The 19061-nt window shown below is 53.5% G+C and overlaps 1 protein-coding gene across 4 annotated transcripts in view; it reads left to right on the forward strand.

The window, feature by feature from the left end:
* Positions 1-19061, forward strand: part of SDK1 (sidekick cell adhesion molecule 1) — a 948273-nt gene that overhangs the window by 913615 nt on the left and 15597 nt on the right. For all 4 annotated transcript variants that reach the window (XM_039460606.2, XM_074390484.1, XM_074390483.1 and 1 more), the window contains 4 exons: positions 1150-1314; positions 5322-5459; positions 12259-12379; positions 16850-16979. In XM_039460606.2, the coding sequence (XP_039316540.2) occupies positions 1150-1314; positions 5322-5459; positions 12259-12379; positions 16850-16979 (554 nt within the window). The remainder of the gene's footprint in view (positions 1-1149; positions 1315-5321; positions 5460-12258; positions 12380-16849; positions 16980-19061) is intronic.

Raw genomic sequence — 19061 nt, forward strand, 5'->3', positions numbered from 1 at the left:
AATTTATATTTTATTTGAGAAAACACATGTGCAGCACTTACTATGTGTGAGGCACTGTTCTGAACACTTTATAGATTAACTTATTTAATACTAGAAGCAAATCTGTGATGAAGATGCCTTTGTTATCACCATTCTACAGACAAGGCTCAGAGAAGTTCCATTTTTTTGTGTAAAGTCACACAGCTAATTGAATTGGTGAGGCCAGACTTTGCAAAGAGGCTGTCTGGCCCCAGGCTCCAGCAGCCCTTTCACTCTGATGCTGTAGTACCATAGGCTCGCTTGCTTGCTTGCTTTCGAAGTTCTTTTTTTGTTTGTTTTTTGAGATAGGGTCTCACTCTCTTGCCCAGGCTGGAGTGCAGTGACACAATCTCAGCTCACTGCAAGCTCAGCCTCCCAGGCTCAAGTAGTCCTCCTGCTTCTGCCTCCTGAGTAACACAGGTGCACGCCACCATGCCTGGTTAATTTTTTATATTTTTTGTATAGATGATGTCTCCCTATGTTGCCTAGGCTGGTCTCCAGCTCCTGGGCTCAAGCACTCCTATAACCTCAGCCTCCCAAAGAATTGGGATTACAGGCATGAGCCACTGTGCCTGGCTCATCATGGTATTTTTAATCACAGATTTCACTGATCACATTTTTTTTTTTTTGCTCTGTGGCTAGAGAGATGTCTCAGAACCCAACTCATATGCTTCTAACTTTCTATGTCAGTTTTCTGGCTTTAAGTTCAAGTTTTTTAATGTTTTCCTATCTATGAGGTTTATAACAAATCATATATATATATATATATATATGTGTGTGTGTGTGTGTGTGTGTGTGTGTGTGTGTGTATATATATATATATATATATATATATATACTGCAGTAAGATACGCATAACCTGACATCTCCCACTGTGACCATTTCAAGTGTACAATTCAGTGGCACTGAGCAGACTGACATTGTTCTGCAGCCATCCCACCATTTGTCCCCAGAGCGCTCTTCGACTTGCAAAACTGAAACTCCATCCCCATTCAGCACTCACTTTGAATCCAAGGCTCCCAAATGCCTCATCAGGGCCGCCTCAAGCCGACCCACCGGGCAGGTGCATGGGGCTTGCACCTGGGAGCTCACCCTTCTAACCTCTGCCCTCGCCTCCCTATCCTCTTACAGATGAAGGCTTATGGGACATGTTTGTGAAGGACATCCCACGGAGTGCCACCTCCTACACCCTCAGCCTGGATAAGCTCCGGCAAGGAGTGACTTACGAATTCCGAGTGGTGGCTGTGAACGAGGCAGGCTACGGGGAGCCCAGCAGTCCCTCCATGGCCGTGTCAGGTAGGCCCTTCCTGGGAGGTCTCTCTTCTTCTGAAGGACTGGAAGGAGAAATGGAGTCAAGGGGGACGAAAGGAACCCTCGTACCTGCTGCTTTAGGTGTCTTCAGCTTAGTGGAGGGTTCTGCCCAAAGAGCCTGCTGGTAGGGAGGGCATTTTCAGTCTCTGGGCACCTCCCCAGTACCACCCATCCTCCTAGACACTTCCCCAGTGCCACCCAGTCTCCTGGGCAGCTCCCCAGTGCCACCCATATTCCTGGGTACCTCCCCAGTGCCACTCATCCTCCTTGGCAGGTCCCCAGGCCCCAGAGCCTCCCTTACCACCACCAGCAAGGCCCCTTCTGGGCTCTGTGTCCACGCTGTGCTCCAGCAATTCCTCATGTGTTTCTTCATAGGTTTTAAAATCAGAGATGCATGCAAGTGTCAGAGGCATGAGCCTGAACCACACAGTGTCCCCTCTGTGGCAAAGGTATTCCCAAGCAAAGCAGAGCCCCGAGCCCCTGTGATAGCTGATGCATCCTTGCCGGGGAGCACGTGTGAAATTTGGAGGGGCAAGAACCCCCCCCAGCAGCAATGGGGGAGCCCACAAGTACCTGACAAAAGGTCATGTCTTCTGGGGCCTCCCTGAGAGCCACCAGAGGGGCTGGGGACAATAGCTGCTCTGGGCATGAGGCAAGCAGTGTCACCATCCCTGAGGTGCAGGTGGAGGTACTGCCACTCCCAGGCTGGGCATTTCTCTGCTTGCTCATCACTGTGAGGTGCTGCAGGCTCCAGAGGCCACTGTGGGTGCAGGTCTACTCTGGGGGGAAGTGGTAGAGAAAGCCAGGGCAAGGCTTCCTTTCCTGGAGCACACGTATTAGGTGACAAACGTGTCTGCAGTCAGCAGCCATGGCAGGGGTGATGACACACAGGGCAGGGCGGTGACATCGCCTGGGAATCAGGAAGGTGCCCAAAGCATCCCACAGTGGAAGGAAAACCTGCAGTAGGCAAAGCGTGGCAGAGAAAAAGTCCTGGACACTGAAGAGCCATGGTGAGGGAGCGGGGAAGAGAGGGGTGGTGAAGCTGGTCCCTGGTCATGCCCCACCCCCAATCCCCCATGTGCCTGGGAGGGTCTCAAACCAGGCTGCAATTTAGGGTTATTTGAGAAGGTTAAATACACACCCTTACTGAGCCCTCACCCCAGACAGTGACTTCCATGGCTCCGGGCATGACTTTCCTCACCCTGCAGTGAGTGATTCTGTCATGCAGACCAGCTGCAAGTCAGGACGCTGGGGGTTAAGAGAGGGTTGGGCTGTGTTTGAGGAGAGGGACTCTCAGCAGCACGAAGGGCAGGGGGGCCTTGAGTCAGGGCAGCAGAGCCTCAGCCAGAAGCTCCAGGCAGGGCCAGCTCCGTTGGTCCTCTTCCTGGGACCAGGAAGAAGCTGTTCCTCTCTTCTGCTTAGAGCTGACTGAGCTACCGACCACACTTGTTGAAATGGAACACAGCCTTCGGCCTTGGTGTGCTGTGAGTTTGGAGGAAGGACCAAGTACTCCTGTGCTTGCTCGTGGGTGAGCGTGGGCCTTAAGCCCGGTGCCCGGCCTGGGAACATGCCTGTGGGTGAGCGCGGGCCTTAAGCCTGGTGCCCGGCCTGGGAACATGCCCGTGGGTGAGCGTGGGCCTTAAGCCCGGTGCCCGGCCTGGGAACATGCCTGTGGGTGAGCATGGGCCTTACGCCTGGTGCCCTGCCTGGGAACATGCTTGAATTCTGGGGTTGCTCTGTAAGAGGGCCTGTGAGAAGGGACCCAGAAGACCACCTGATGTTTTGTCTTGTTTTGTTTTGTTTTGAGATGGAGTCTTATTCCATCACCCAGGGTGGAGTGCAATGACATGATCTCGGCTAACTGCAACCTCTACCTCCTGGGTTCAAGTGATTTCTCCTGCCTCAGCTCCCAAGCAGCTGGGATTACCATCATGTGCCACCACACCCAACTTATTTTTGTATTTTTAGTAGAGACAGGGTTTCACCATGTTTGCCAGGCTGGTCTCGAACTCCTGACCTCAAATGATCTGTCCGCCTCAGCTTCCCAAAGTTCTGGGGTTATAGGAGTGAGTCACCACATCCAGCTGACCACTGATTTTTTAATGATTAAGATGTAGAAAAAGTACAGATTTCGCATTTCCCTAATTTTAATTATGAATATTTTAAACATACCTCAAAGTAGAGAGAATAAGGAACCCCTAGCACCCCTCATCCTAATTCAGTGATTCAAGATTTGCTGCATGAGTTTTATTTTTGGAAAACTGATACAGAGCAATTCCACATGCACACAAAGCAAGTTCCTCACGCGAAACACACACCCTGGCCCCACTTCCTGGGACCTGTGGCTCAGGCGTCTCTGAAACTCTGTCGCACACAGAGCCGGCCTTGCCATGACTACACTGAGCTCATCACATCCTTCAGGGAAGCCGGCAGCCATCACTTGCTAGCGTCAGGACCAGGCCAGACCTGGCACAGGGTGTCCCACCTGACATAAGAGTCCTCCAGAACAGCCGGCCGGCCTTTCCTGCCAGGTGCTAGGGCCAGGCCCACTCCAGGCCACTTGGCTGGTGATCAGTGTAGCATCTGTCAGACTTGCTGTATGGAGTACTGAATGCGTGGCCCACAAACCCACTTCTGTCTTTTGGATTGAAAGCACCATCATCTCCTAAGGATTCCTGTGAACAACTGTGTTGGCCAAAGCCAATTCCCTGCTTTTCTTCCCAGTATGCATACGTCCTCTTTCATGAGATATAGAAGCTTCTGGGTGGCTGTGTTTGGAAGGGTTCTGGTGGCTGAGGGGCAAGGCCTGGGCTTTGCCTGTGAGAGGCTTTGTGTTCTTGGAGGCTTCCAGTGCCACAGAACCCATTCCCCTGCAGAGGCCCATGGAAGGCCCTGAATGGGATGCCAGGACTACCCAGCACCCCAAGAAACAATTCCCCACTCTTCTGTTCTTAGCGAGCAGAACAAGACAGAAGGAAGAAGAGTGTCCTTCAAAGCCTCCTTTAAATGCATTTTTTTCTGTTCATTTCTCAAAAACACATCTAAAGATGGGGCTAGTCATTCAGCTTGCTTTTTTGCTAGAGGCAGAAAATATAATAAAACACAGCCCCAGACTTGAGGGGTTCCTGGTCTGTGGAGGGGCTAACAGTTGGAGAAAATCACACAGTGCGTGTTTGCTGCAGGGGTTTCTACAGACATGCAGGTGGTAGGGGCAGGTCCTCGGGGGCCTTGTGGGCTCAGGGTTTAACCCTGTGGCTGATGGGAACCACCGAAGGATTTCAGGTTGCGGAGAGACTGATTTCTATCTGAGGAAGAAATTTCTATCCCCTCACCTCAGCCCCCTGAGTAGCTGGGACTACAGGTGCGCCACCACACCTGGCTAATACTTGAAATATCTTGTAGAAAAAGGGGTCTGGCTTTGTTGCCCAGGCTGATCTTAAACTCCTGGGCTTAAGCAGTCCTCCCACCTCAGCCTTCCACAGTGCTGGGACTTTGGGCACATGCCACTGTGCCTGGCTCTGTGTGTGTGTGTGTGTGTGTGTGTGTGTGTGTGTGTGTGTGTGTGTGTTTGTGTTTAGAGATGGGATCTCTCTACATTGCACCGGGTCAGACAGTATTTTTAAACAGATGAAATTAGGAGAAATCAAGCAGGAAGGGCAGTTTTGGTGGGCAAGGTCAGGGCAAGGGCAAAGATGAGAAGTCTCCAGGGCATGGGGCAGCTTGGGGGACAGAGGAGCCTGGCGCCTGATTGCACAGAAAAGGTGGAGAATGGGGACTGCTGAATTCCCAAAGCCTGCTGAGGACCCATGGTACCTCCTGAGCTTGTCCCGTGGGAAAAGTCCACCTGCTGGGCTGGACAGTGGTTTCATCTCACCTGTAACGGGGAGTTATCCACCCAGCCTTCCCCGCCACCCACCTGGCTCTCGGGGGGTGACTGCACCTGGAGTGTCTGCCCCACATCACTGTGTATCTGTGTCTTTTGCACTCCGCAGCTCAAGTGGAAGCCCCGTTCTACGAGGAGTGGTGGTTCCTCCTGGTGATGGCTCTGTCCAGCCTGATCGTCATCCTGCTGGTGGTGTTCGCCCTGGTCCTGCACGGGCAGAATAAGAAGTACAAGAACTGCAGCACGGGTGCGGCGTCAGCCCCTTCCTCCCCGTCCTCCCCTTCCTCCCCTTCCTCCCCTTCCTCCCCTTCCTCCCCTTCCTCCCCTTCTTCTCCTTCCTCCCCTTCCTCCCCTTCCTCCCCTTCCTCCCCTTCCTCCCCTTCCTCCCCTTCTTCTCCTTCCTCCCCTTCCTCCCCTTCCTCCCCTTCCTCCCCTTCCTCCCCGTCCTCCCCTTCCTCCCCTTCCTCCCCTTCCTCCCTGTCCTCCCCTTCCTCCCCTTCCTCCCCTTCCTCCCCTTCCTCCCCTTCCTCCCCTTCTTCTCCTTCCTCCCCTTCCTCCCCTTCCTCCCCTTCCTCCCCTTCCTCCCCTTCCTCCCCTTCCTCTCCTTCCTCTCCTTCCTCCCCTTCCTCCCCTTCCTCCCCTTCCTCCCCGGCCTCCCCTTCCTCCCCTTCCCCCCGTCCTCCCCTTCCTCCCCGTCCTCCCCTTCCTCCCCTTCCTCCCCTTCCTCCCCTTCCTCCCCTTCTTCTCCTTCCTCCCCTTCCTCCCCTTCCTCCCCATACTCCCCTTCCTCCCCTTCCTCTCCTTCCTCTCCTTCCTCCCCTTCCTCCCCTTCCTCCCCATCCTCCCCTTCCTCCCCTTCCTCTCCTTCCTCCCCTTCCTCCCCTTCCTCCCCTTCCTCCCCGGCCTCCCCTTCCTCCCCTTCCTCCCCGTCCTCCCCTTCCTCCCCGTCCTCCCCTTCCTCCCCTTCCTCCCCTTCCTCCCCTTCCTCCCCTTCTTCTCCTTCCTCCCCTTCCTCCCCTTCCTCCCCTTCTTCTCCTTCCTCCCCTTCCTCTCCTTCCTCCCCTCTCTCCCCTTCCTCCCCTTCCTCCCCATCCTCCCCTTCCTCCCCTTCCTCTCCTTCCTCCCCTTCCTCCCCTTCCTCCCCTTCATCCCCGGCCTCCCCTTCCTCCCTATCCTCCCCTTCCTCCCCTTCCTCTCCTTCCTCCCCTTCCTCCCCTTCCTCCCTTCCTCCCCGGCCTCCCCTTCCTCCCCTTCCTCCCCGTCCTCCCCTTCCTCCCCTTCCTCCCCTTCCTCCCCTTCCTCCCCTTCCTCCCCTTCCTCCCCTTCTTCTCCTTCCTCCCCTTCCTCCCCTTCCTCCCCATACTCCCCTTCCTCCCCTTCCTCTCCTTCCTCCCCTTCCTCCCCTTCCTCCCCTTCCTCCCCATCCTCCCCTTCCTCCCCTTCCTCTCCTTCCTCCCCTTCCTCCCCTTCCTCCCCTTCCTCCCCGGCCTCCCCTTCCTCCCCTTCCTCCCCTTCTTCTCCTTCCTCCCCTTCCTCCCCTTCCTCCCCATACTCCCCTTCCTCCCCTTCCTCTCCTTCCTCCCCTTCCTCCCCTTCCTCCCCTTCCTCCCCATCCTCCCCTTCCTCCCCTTCCTCTCCTTCCTCCCCTTCCTCCCCTTCCTCCCCTTCCTCCCCGGCCTCCCCTTCCTCCCCTTCCTCCCCGTCCTCCCCTTCCTCCCCGTCCTCCCCTTCCTCCCCTTCCTCCCCTTCCTCCCCGTCCTCCCCTTCCTCCCCGTCCTCCCCTTCCTCCCCTTCCTCCCCTTCCTCCCCTTCCTCCCCTTCCTCTCCTTCCTCCCCTTCCTCCCCTTCCTCCCCTTCCTCCCCGGCCTCCCCTTCCTCCCCTTCCTCCCCGTCCTCCCCGTCCTCCCCTTCCTCCCCTTCCTCCCCTTCCTCCCCGTCCTCCCCTTCCTCCCCGTCCTCCCCTTCCTCCCCTTCCTCCCCTTCCTCCCCTTCCTCCCCTTCCTCTCCTTCCTCCCCTTCCTCCCCTTCCTCCCCGGCCTCCCTTCCTCCCCTTCCTCCCCGTCCTCCCCTTCCTCCCCGTCCTCCCCTTCCTCCCCTTCCTCCCCTTCCTCCCCGTCCTCCCCTTCCTCCCCGTCCTCCCCTTCCTCCCCTTCCTCCCCTTCCTCCCCTTCCTCCCCATACTCCCCTTCCTCCCCTTCCTCTCCTTCCTCCCCTTCCTCCCCTTCCTCCCCTTCCTCCCCATCCTCCCCTTCCTCCCCTTCCTCTCCTTCCTCCCCTTCCTCCCCTTCCTCCCCTTCCTCCCCGGCCTCCCCTTCCTCCCCTTCCTCCCCGTCCTCCCCTTCCTCCCCGTCCTCCCCTTCCTCCCCTTCCTCCCCTTCCTCCCCGTCCTCCCCTTCCTCCCCGTCCTCCCCTTCCTCCCCTTCCTCCCCTTCCTCCCCTTCCTCCCCTTCCTCCCCTTCCTCTCCTTCCTCCCCTTCCTCCCCTTCCTCCCCTTCCTCCCCGGCCTCCCCTTCCTCCCCTTCCTCCCCGTCCTCCCCTTCCTCCCCGTCCTCCCCTTCCTCCCCTTCCTCCCCTTCCTCCCCTTCCTCCCCTTCTTCTCCTTCCTCCCCTTCCTCCCCTTCCTCCCCATACTCCCCTTCCTCCCCTTCCTCTCCTTCCTCCCCTTCCTCCCCTTCCTCCCCTTCCTCCCCTTCCTCCCCTTCCTCCCCTTCCTCCCCTTCCTCCCCGTCCTCCCCTTCCTCCCTATCCTCCCCTTCCTCCCCTTCCTCTCCTTCCTCCCCTTCCTCCCCTTCCTCCCCTTCCTCCCTGGCCTCCCCTTCCTCCCCTTCCTCCCCGTCCTCCCCTTCCTCCCCGTCCTCCCCTTCCTCCCGTCCTCCCCTTCCTCCCCGTCCTCCCCTTCCTCCCCGTCCTCCCCTTCCTCCCCTTCCTCCCCTTCCTCCCCTTCCTCCCCTTCTTCTCCTTCCTCCCCTTCCTCCCCTTCCTCCCCTTCCTCCCCTTCCTCCCCTTCTTCTCCTTCCTCCCCTTCCTCCCCTTCCTCCCCGGCCTCCCCTTCCTCCCCTTCCTCCCGTGTCCCACTGCACCACTAGGCCAAAACGTGACATTCATTCTTCTCTGGTGTATCTGCCAGGCCAGCGTCCACTTTTCCATTTCATTTGCCTGTAGGTGCTGAGAGAGGTGCAATAGCTTTTCTTTCTGGGGGCAGCCAGGTACAGCCCAGCAAGCCCTCGAGGCCTCAGTACCCAGATGCTGACCCTGCCTGCACTCAGATTAGCCATGTGTCTTGGATAAGGGTGTTTGAGTCATCCAGCCTCAGAGATCCCCACTCTGTACCTTTACTCAAATGCAATTGCTTTTTTTTTTTTTTTTCTAGACAGAGTCTGTTTGTCACCCAGGTTGGAGTGCAGTTGCACAATTTTGGCTCACTATAACCTCCACCTCCTGGATTCAAGCAATTCTCCTGCCTCAGCCTCCTGAGTAGCTTGGATTATAGGCACCTGTCACCACGCCCAGCTAATTTTCTTGTATTTTTAGTAGATACAGTGTTTCACCATGTTGGCCAGGCTAGTCTCGTATTCCTGACCTCAGGTGATCCACCCGCCTTGGCCTCTCAAAGTGCAGGGATTACAGATGTGAGCCACCATGCTTGGCCTAATCAAATTTTATAATACAATTAGAAAGTATGAGATGTGGCCGGGCATGGTGGCTTATGCCTGTAATCCTTTGGGAGGCTGTAGCACTTTGGGAGGCTGAGGCTAAGTATCACCTGAGCCTGTGAGCCATGATCGCACCACTGCACTACAGCCTAGGCACCAAAGTGAGATCCTGTCTCTTACAAAAAAAGTATAAAGTGTTAAACAGGAGGCCTCTTATACTACGTAATATACAAACAGTGAACTGGGGCACACCTCAGATGTTGATGTTTTGCTGTGGCTCACAGACTGTCACAGAAACATCTCCATGGCATAGCTCTTCTCTCCCACTGCAGCTTGAACCTTGTCCTGGGTCTGTGCTCCAGCTCTAAGCCAGGTCGCTACTGTGTTTCCAGCACAAACTCAACGCCAGTCATAGAGCAGACATTCTGTCAATAAGCATTTATTGCTGAATGAATCACTGTTGTTTGAGAAAGAAACAAATGAATGCAGAGTAAAGCCAGCCACAGAGAACACAGACCTCGTAACTCCATATACATGAAGGCCAGGAACACCCACAGTGAATGGAAGTTTCCAGAAGGCAGAATCGTGTTTGCCTCTTGGTGCAGAGGTATAAACAGGGAAGGTACATGAGAGAGCATCACAGGTGCTGAATGTACTCTATCTCTCTGCGTGGTCGGTGGTGACATTCACAACCACAAAACATCATTCTGAACACTCAAGATTAGCGCAGGCTGTACATTTGATTACCCTCAATTTAACAAACCTCATAATTACCAGTGAGACCACTTCTTTGGATAACGAGTATGTAACTGAGCTCTAGACCAAAGCCTGTTTTTGTTTGTTAAATAAAGGTAGGATTTTACCACATTGGTGAGGCTGGTCTTGAACTCCAGGGCTCAAGTGATCCTCCCACCTCAGCCTTCCAAAGTGCTGGGATTACAGGCATGGGCCACAGATCCCGGCCTGTTTTGATCCCACGAAGCATCCAACAGAGCTGTAACAGAGCCCAAGAACATGGTCACTTCTATGATATCACCACACCCGCTGGGCCAGACCTCTTCCTGAGCCCAACTCATTGGTTGGAGGGTTTCCCATCAACTGGGTCTTCTCTTTTTGGAAAGGCGGATCCCTGATGAGCTGTTCTTAAAAAGAGGAGCAGGCTACATTAGCTCTCTGGGCCAAGGAACTGGGCAGAGTAGGTTCCTGACCCCAGCTACCAAGTCCCACTGTCCTTGTGCCAGAGGGGTTAAAAAAACCAGGCCCCTAAAATGCCTCCATATTTGCTTCTATAATGTTAAGCAATTCATCCCTCAAAGAAAGGACTTATTTTTTTCTGTATAAATTCACTTCTAACAAGTGTTCATAAATCAGGTTTGATTCCTGTGGGATTTACAATGTATGAATGACGTGTCATTTTCCCGAGTTAATGCTATTACAGAATCCTGTGTCTGGTGCATAGAAAATCTCCCTGCCTTTCACTCTCCTCCTCCATCTGGAAAACAGACTTGAAAAGGCAGATCTGACCTGCAGCTTCTGATGCTCAGCCTCACCCTGGAGTATTAATTTAACATCATAATTGAAGCCTGGAAAAAATAATACTTATCTTCCAGAATGTCTCCCGTCCTGCCCAGGAGACATGCGAAACTTAAACCTCTGCTGTTGCGGCCTCCCTTGACAACCCTTCCTGTGTTCACTTCTTATCCTCCCATCCATGTCTGAATTCCTTTCTGATCTTGGTTTCCACCTGCTCACCTCCCATCATCCCAAATCCCCTCTCTCAGACAAGCCCATCTTTCATTTTCTGCTCTGTGTTCTTCCATTACACACATTAAGGTTTAAGGCACATCAAACTGGGGCCAGGTCCGAGCTGAGAAGAGCCTCTTGGGGTTTAGAAATGTCAACACACTTAGCAAATACCTGCTAAGCCCCTGGTATGTGTGTAGGTGCTGACTTGGGGGCTGGAGGGGCGGCGGGGGGGCACTGGGGAACGTGATAGACTTAAGTCTGCACCTCGAAGAGCAAACATGTACATGGGCGTGAGAAACAGAGTTCACTCTGTGTGGTCAGGGGGGACCCCTCTGGCCTCAGGGCATTTGAGCTGTGCTCTGCAGGAAGGGATGAGAAGCCCAGAAAATACTGGGAGAAGGAGCTTCCAGCAACAGGGAGATTCCCAAGGGAGAAACCTGTGTTAGGGAGGGGCTGAGGGCTGGAAGGTGACATGGGGGTAGGCGGGATGGACGGACCAGGCCAAGCTCGGGAGCCACTTGGAGGCCTTGGACTTTCCTGCACAATGGGATGAGAAAAACCAGTGGAATTTCTTTTTTAGGTTGATTTTTCAAAACTTTATTTTTATTTGTGTGATCTGTTGATATATTTTAGATTATGTTTTGCTATGTATTTGTAACTTTGTAAATTTACTCTTTTTTTTTTTTTTTTTGAGACAGAGTCTCACTCTGTTGCCCAGGCTAGAGTGCAGTGGCGCCATCTCGGCTCACTGCAACCTCCACCTCCCGGGTTCAAGTGATTCTTATGTCTCAGCCTTTCAAGTAGCTGGGATTACAGGCGCACACCACCATGCCTGGCTAATTTTTTGTATTTTTAGTGGAGATGGTGTTTCTCTGTGTTCCCCAGGCTGGTCTCGAACTCCTGAGCTCAGCAATCCACCTGCCTTGGCCTCCCAAAGTGCTAGGATTACAGGCGTGAGCCCCAGCACCCAGCCAATTTACTCTTTTTTAAAGGGTACGGTTCAGTGGGGAATGCACAGATGTATGCAACCATGACCACAGTCAATTCTAAAACATTTGCATCACCTCAGAAGGAAGCCCTGTATCCTTTCTTTAGCTGTCACACTCCCATGCATTTGTTTTTATTTCCTGTTTTGTTAAATGGTTGTGAATTTTTATTTTGAAATTTATTATTTAACTTCCCTGACTTTTAAAAAGTATATGCATTCTTGGCCAGGTGCAGTGGCTCACACCTGCAATCCCAGAACTTTGGGAGGCCAAGGCAGAAGGATCGCTTGAGGCCAGGAGTTCAAAACCAGCCTGGGTAACATAGTGAGACCCCATCGCTACCAAAAAAATAAATAAATAAAAAAAGTTCATGTGTTCTGAGTATATTTTCATAAAACACTGGCAAGAATGCTGGTATTTTAGGATCAGGCAGAACAAACTGAAATGTTAATATTGTCACTTTGTTCCAACACTGTGATCAATACCTAGCTTTTTGCCCCAGCTTGGCCCTAAGGGCCTTGGGGGCTGAAGCAGGTGTCCCCAGCTCTGGGCTCTGCATGCAGCAGGACTCAGGAGCTGCCTCTCTGGCCAGCTCTGGCTTGGCACAGCTGCGGTGGCCACACCAGTAACATGTCTCTCCTGCTCTCCTGCCTGGCTTTAGGGAAGGGCATCTCCACCATGGAGGAGTCTGTGACCCTGGACAACGGAGGATTTGCTGCCCTGGAGCTCAGTAGTCGCCACCTCAATGTCAAGAGCACCTTCTCCAAGAAGAACGGGACCAGGTAGGCAGGCAGTGCTGTGATCCAGTATGTCGCACCCACCCAGGGACCTGAGCTGCAGGGCTGGGGTGCCGCCATTGATGGCCTATGCCCACTGGCGCCTCCAGCATCCCCCATCCTGCCCCCACCCAGCCATCGTTCCAGGAAGCAAAACCTAACCCACTGGCAGGTGAGATCCCAAGCCCACCAGGGGCAGCCCTGAGTCTAGGAGAGACAGGGTTGGCAGAGTGGCTAGAAGTGTTTTCAGGGCATCTCTGGAGATTTAGAAAGAAGGTAGGGCCTCAGGTATGTGGGAAGGACCTGGGACACCCAGTGGCTGCCAGGCTAGCCTCCTGTGTCCACCGTGGGCACCTTAGATCAGAGCGTTCCTAGTTCACGGAGGTGTTACCTGGGCTGCTGCAGGCCTCACCAGGTGTCCTCACATACAAGCCTGGTGCTTGTTGCTGATTTCATTGTTCTGGGTATTCCAAAGTTTTCTGTGCTGATTCACATTGCCATTCCATACGTGGATGTGAGTGTGGGCGAGAAGGATTTTCACTACCAAAGCCTCTTAGCTTTTAATCCTTTTCCTAAATCCAGCAGGAAACAGGGTTTCTCCCAAAGAAGACAGAGGATGACCTGAGTTTGCCTTTTTGATGTGGAGAGCGCCATCCTCTGGTTTGAGTACCCTTGACTAAGGAGGAGGGCCAGGACTGGGGAGGGGTCTTGAGCGCCTGGAAGGAAAACCTCAAACACCTGAGGACGCTTCACCTGGAGAACAGATAGTCGGGGCCTTCCCTGGGTGCCCCAGCATCGGGATGGAGAGAGCTCTTCTCCTTTGGCCAGACTCACCTTGGATTACACTTAGTTGGAAGAGCATGGAAATCACACATCCTCCAGACCCAGAGAGACCCCAGGGTTTCCTTTTCCCTTCATTGTCTATAAAGCTGCAGGGCCAGCAGTGCCTGGAGAGTCCCTATGCCACCCCCGCCCTCCACTGCAGTTTGGGAATCTCAGACCACTCGGATGCTGCCGAGGCATGGAGGGTGCCATCTCCCAGCTGCCGACTCTCTGCCAGCCCCATAGGCGCCAGTCCAGAGCACCGCAGGCCGCCACCCCACAAGGCCTTCCCTAAGGCTGGAGGCAGATGCTGGTGGTGACGTCTGATCACATCTTTCATTTCATTTGTCTACTGGGAAGCAAGTTTTTCCTGCCGTGTAACAGAAACATGAAAAAGCAACCACAGGTAGTTTCAAGGCCAGGAGTAACTTGTCACAAAGAATTTAAAAATATTATATGCCCTGCTCCCTTGCTGCAAATCTGTCTTCTGAGTCTGAGAAGAGACACTCAAAGCCTTCAAGCACATTGCCCAAGAATAGACATTCGTTCAGTTTGTTAAGTCCATCTGCTTTCTAGGAAAAAGAAACATCATTTGATGGTGAGGTTGGAGGTTCTCAGCCCACAAAGACTTTTCCCAGAGGGGGCCCCAGTACAGGAAGGAACCTCGTATCTTCAGAACTAGTCTGCATGTGGCTCCAGGGGAAGGGGCTGTGAGCATGGTCTTACCCGGTGTTGCGGGGAGGCAATCCCAGAAACCCATTTCTAAAGAAGAGCTCTTGGGTAGGCGGAGACCAAGAGCCTTCCCCGAGACAGGAAGTATTTGAGATGCTTCATGGCAGCCATGGAGGGGCGTGAGCAGGTCAGGGTGGAAGATGGAAGATGTTCTGCCTACATGGCTCCATCTCTGAGGCTCCCCAGCCCAGCTCATGACCTAAGGAGCTGTGTGAGTCTGCAGGGGCTACTGGGTCTGGGAGGGTTTTGCCCCTGTCCTCAGGTATTCCATCCTTGATCATTTATAAGTGGCCGTCTCTAAAGCTCTAAGGTTACACCTCTCAATATGCAATCATGTATGCAGAACCCACTGCCTTATCATTTCCAGCTGATGGAAGCACAGAGCGCAGGCCGAGACTTCTGGGTGGTCTAACGCCAGCTGGGAGTTTGCTTCCCTGCTCTGCAAGTTACACACTTCCCAGGGAGAGAGGCTCTTTGGTTTGATTTGTCCATCCAGGTCACTGGCTCCAGTTAAGCCCTGAACTTCCCAGTAGGGCTGGTTGCAAACTCTCCTGAACCTGCTAAGACCCAAGGACAAAATAAAATTAAGGTGGAAAAGGAAATAGACCCTTCCCTTCAGTTTTTAAATAAGCCATCACCTTTTCAGTCCTAGCAGTAGGACTCTGTATTAGTCTGTCCTCACACCACTAATAAAGACATATCCAAGACTGGGTAACTTATAAAGGGAAGAGGTTTAATGGACTCACAGTTCCACATGACTGGGGAGACCTCACAATCATGGCAAAAGGCAAGGAGCAAAGTCACACCTTACATGGCAGCAGGCAAAGAGAGAGCTTGTGTAGGAGAACTCCCCGTTGTAAAACCATCAGATCATGTAAGACTTATTCACTATCACGAGAAGAGCATTGGAAAGACCCGCCTCATGATTCAAGTACCTCCCACTGGGTCCCTCCCACTGCACATGGGAATGATGGGAGCCACAATTCAAGATGAGATTTGGGTGGGGACACAGCCAAACCATATCAGACCCCAAATGTGACCCCAAATGGAAAGGATTATCTGCTGGGAGGGGAAGTCTCTGGGCAGGGACACTTGAGATTGATCCTGTAGTGCCATCCCCAAAATGTCTTTGAAATATGGGCACAGTTGATTTCTATCTCTCCAATACATGTGTTTTGCTTCCAATTTCTTTGTGGGGAAGAGACCATTTTAGCTCCTTAGATAAAAAGAGGTGCCCAAGTGTTTAGATGAGACATTGCATCTTTCACAAAATAAATTACCTTTGAAATAGAGAAAGAAAGGCCCTTGAGCCATCACTGGGCTTTCCAGGAGAAACTGAGGCACACCCCAAGGTAGACAACACCCACTACACAAAGCCAGAAGTCTCCATCCCTTCCAGCCTTCCCAGCAGAGTCTCCAGCCAAGGCCTGGTTTCCTGGCCAGTAACCTTTCCTTGCTTGATCACCCAGGGTTACTTCTCCCATTGAGGGATGAGAAGATGCTCCCTCTGCAGCCACCACTCGGCTCTGCACTCACTCCTTGCAGCATGAAGGGGGGCTTGCTGGGGCTGCTGGAGGTCCTGTATGCGGCCCCTTTGAGTGCACAGCTGCCTATCTGACTGCCCACAGGCTGCTCTCACTGTCAAATCTCTGCACGCCCTTCAGAGAACTAGGAAGCAGTCAGTCCTGCCTGGTTTGAAAATTCAGCAATGTTGTGCTCAGAGTTTTCCCCCAAGTTCTAAGTTCTCCATCTGAAAAAACAGAAGCTGGGCTTTTACTCAGCTCAGATAGTCTCCCCTCTCAAGAGAGTATTCATTTTCTGTTGCTATATGACAAATAACCATAAGTTTAGTAGCTTAAACCAATACCCATGTAGCACCACACAGTCTCCCTGGGACAGGAGTCTGGGGACAACTCAGCTGGTTCCTCTTCTCAGGGCCTCACATGGCTATAATTCAGGTGGAGTTGGGCTGTGTTCTCATCTAGAGGCTCAACCGGGCAAGAATCCTCTTCCAAGCTCATGGAGCCTACTGGCAGCCTGCATTTCCTTGTGGCCACATGACCAATGGCCCCAGCTTCCTCCTGGCCCTCCTCTAGAGGTCTCCCTCATGTCCTGGAGGCTGCTCATGGTCCCCTGCCATGGGGTCCTCTCCAGGGGCTATTCACAACATGCTGTTTTCTTCTGCAAGACCAGCAAGAGCATCTCTGTCTCCAGCCGGCCAAGATGGGGTCTCCTATAATGTCATGTGATCATGGGAGTGATGGGAGTAGTAGTTCTTCACCCATTCCATTTAATGTAACCAAGTCTTCTGTCTGCCATGTTCCACTGATTAGAGGCACGTCACAGGCCCTTCCCACATTCGAAGGATGGGATGATGGGGTGGAGGCAGTGATGGAGCCATCTTAGAATTCCATCAGCCTGAGAAGATGAACACTCCCCAACCAGACAAGGAGATCAGGCCTGGTGCAAACTTCCCTGATTCCCTCTTACCTGTAGGAGACAATTCCCACTCCTTAACCTGGCAGATCAGATGCTTCCTCACAATTTCATCCTCATCTCTCTCCACCACACTCCCCTGCCTGCAGCTGGTGGGCACCCAAGCTCCCCAGCCTCCCATCAGTCCCGACCTCAGGGTGCTCTTTGTATGTGAATGTCTCACTGCCCCTCCTGGCACAGACCAGCTCTTCCCCTGTGCCTGTAGGCCTAGCACAGTCCCCACACTGACAGGCACTGGTACACGGGGCTGTTAACTCACCAGATAGCCAGTGCTCAGCAGTTTTGGCATCAGTTGCCAAAGTGCTGTCAAAGACTGTGGGTTTCCTCTTTGTCCAGCACAATAAAGCCCAGGTGCCAGGTTAGGAGACCTCTGGGGGATGGCGTCTTTTGCCCAGAGGGTAATTGTGGTGTGGGTCCTCATCCTAGGTCCCCACCCCGGCCGAGCCCTGGCGGCCTGCACTACTCAGACGAGGACATCTGCAACAAGTACAACGGCGCCGCGCTGACCGAGAGCGTGAGCCTCAAGGAGAAGTCGGCGGATGTGTCAGAATCCGAGGTCAGTGTCAGCGCCTACTTCCGGGCAGTGACCATGCACCCCTACTTCTGCAGGGACACTTCTACCTTCTCAGGCTGTGTTGTCCTATTTGAGTCTCACAGCATCCTCACAGGCAGAGTCAAGGACAAAGGACTCTATTTTGCAGATGAGAAAAACGTAAGGGAGCCCAGGGTCAACCCCACAGCCTGCTCTGGGCCCCGCAGGGCTCACACAGCCTTGAGCAGTCTACACTCTAAGGCCAGTTCATGGAAGAACAGGTTCCAGTTCCCAAGTCCCAGAGTCTGCAGTGAGATAAACAAGGCGGATGCCCTCCATGAGGGGTGTATTGCAGAGGAGAATGTGGGTGTTGCCTGGGCACCAGCAGACAGTGTCGGTTGGTTGCTGTCACATGTTCCATCTCATGTAGTCCTAGGGATAACGACCTAAACCACCTCTTACAGATGGAGCCAGTGGGGCTCAGGGAAGATCAGTAACTTGCCCAGTGTGGACTCCTGCCCTGGAAGCCCATTCTCTCTCCATTTCACTTTCAGAGATAAACATAGGTTGGTAGTCTCTAGACCAGGTGTCCCCAAACTACGGCCCACGGGCCGCATGCGGCCCCCTGAGGCCATTTATCCGGCCCCCCGCCACACTTCAGGAAGGGGCACCTCTTTCATTGGTGGTCAGTGAGAGGAGCACAGTATGTGGCGGCCCTCCAATGGTCTGAGGGACAGTGAACTGGCCCCCTGTGTAAAAAGTTTGGGGACACCTGCTCTAGACCCTTGTTAGAGTGGCAGCAGCTCTGATCCTGCAGGACGGATAGAAAATGTGAAACCTTCACCATATAGGAGCTTCCTGCTCACCCCGAACCTTCGCTTCCCCGCATACCCTGCCAGCCTCCCACCTGTCCAGGGAGCTTCTGTTCTAGCTCCCTCCCTTGTGCTAAAGAAAAGGGATTTTCTCACGGCAGTTCCGGGTCAGGTATCAGGCTCAGGGTGAGCTCAGACCCAGGATGTGTTCCTCTCCTCACTGAGCAGCTGGACCAAGGAGATGGCTTCCCAAGAGTGTCAGCCTCCAAGTGCTCCCTCCAGGACCCCAGGGCCCACCTGCCTCAGGCTTCCCCTGCAGCAGTTCAGAAGTGGAGTGTGTCGCCTGTGCAAAGTCTTGGTGTTCACCCAAAGGGTCTTTAACCAGCAAGGCAGCCATGAGGGGGCTCCAAGGGGGTGTCAGCACCCCTTCCCTACAGGTGCACCATCTGCGTTTCTGACATTTACCAGCAAAGATGGTTGAAGCAGCAACTGGAAAGGTTGCCCCATCAGTCCTGGACTTTTTTCTTTCAGATATGCCAGGTCTGGAGAGGGATGAAAACCAGCCACCATTTGCTGGACACGTAGGCCTGCCCCACTTCCTGGCACTCATTTTCTAAATCAATATTTAATCTAAAACATGTCTCACCTTCATTTTAACCTGAATTCAGGCCTTATTGAGCCCCAGGGCTCTATCAAATGGCTTTTTTTCAATTGTGGGTTGTAGATGAACTCCCCGCAGGAAGGGCCAGCAGGTGGGTGTGGCGAGGCCGGCTCTGCTTTGCTTCATGTGTTCTGTTTACAGAGGACGCTGGGTTCACTGTCGGCGCTGTAGCCTTGGGCTTGGCAAAAACAGCAGGTGGCAAAGCAGATGCTCGGAAAGGGACATTTGTCTAAAACTGAGGGGCTGTCAAGTGAAGTCCTGCAAAACTGACCTGTCTTTTTGTGATGAGGAAAAAGCTTATCACAAGCTAGCTACATGTACAAAAGCAGCACGTGGAGTGGAGCAGGGCAGCCTTTGAGCAGGATAGTCTCCATCACCAAAGAGCTGCACCCCACAGCGCCAGTCCTGGGCCTGTCCCTGCTGCCAGGCTGCTGCTCTTTAGAGAATCCGGGCACCATGGAGGTGTCAGAGCTGTGGGTGGTTCCTGTGTGCTGCATACTTGCTGCTGTGTTTTCTGCACTCACTGTGGGCCAGGCCCAAGATGAACGTGCACTCCTGTGCTGCCCACCCTTGAGGTGGGGCCAGCCTCCCTGTTGGTCAAAGGCTGAGGTCGTCCAGCAGGCAACTGCTGAA

The sequence above is a fragment of the Saimiri boliviensis genome, chromosome 20 (assembly GCF_048565385.1).
Source record: "Saimiri boliviensis isolate mSaiBol1 chromosome 20, mSaiBol1.pri, whole genome shotgun sequence".
NCBI classification, from domain to species: Eukaryota; Metazoa; Chordata; class Mammalia; order Primates; family Cebidae; genus Saimiri; species Saimiri boliviensis.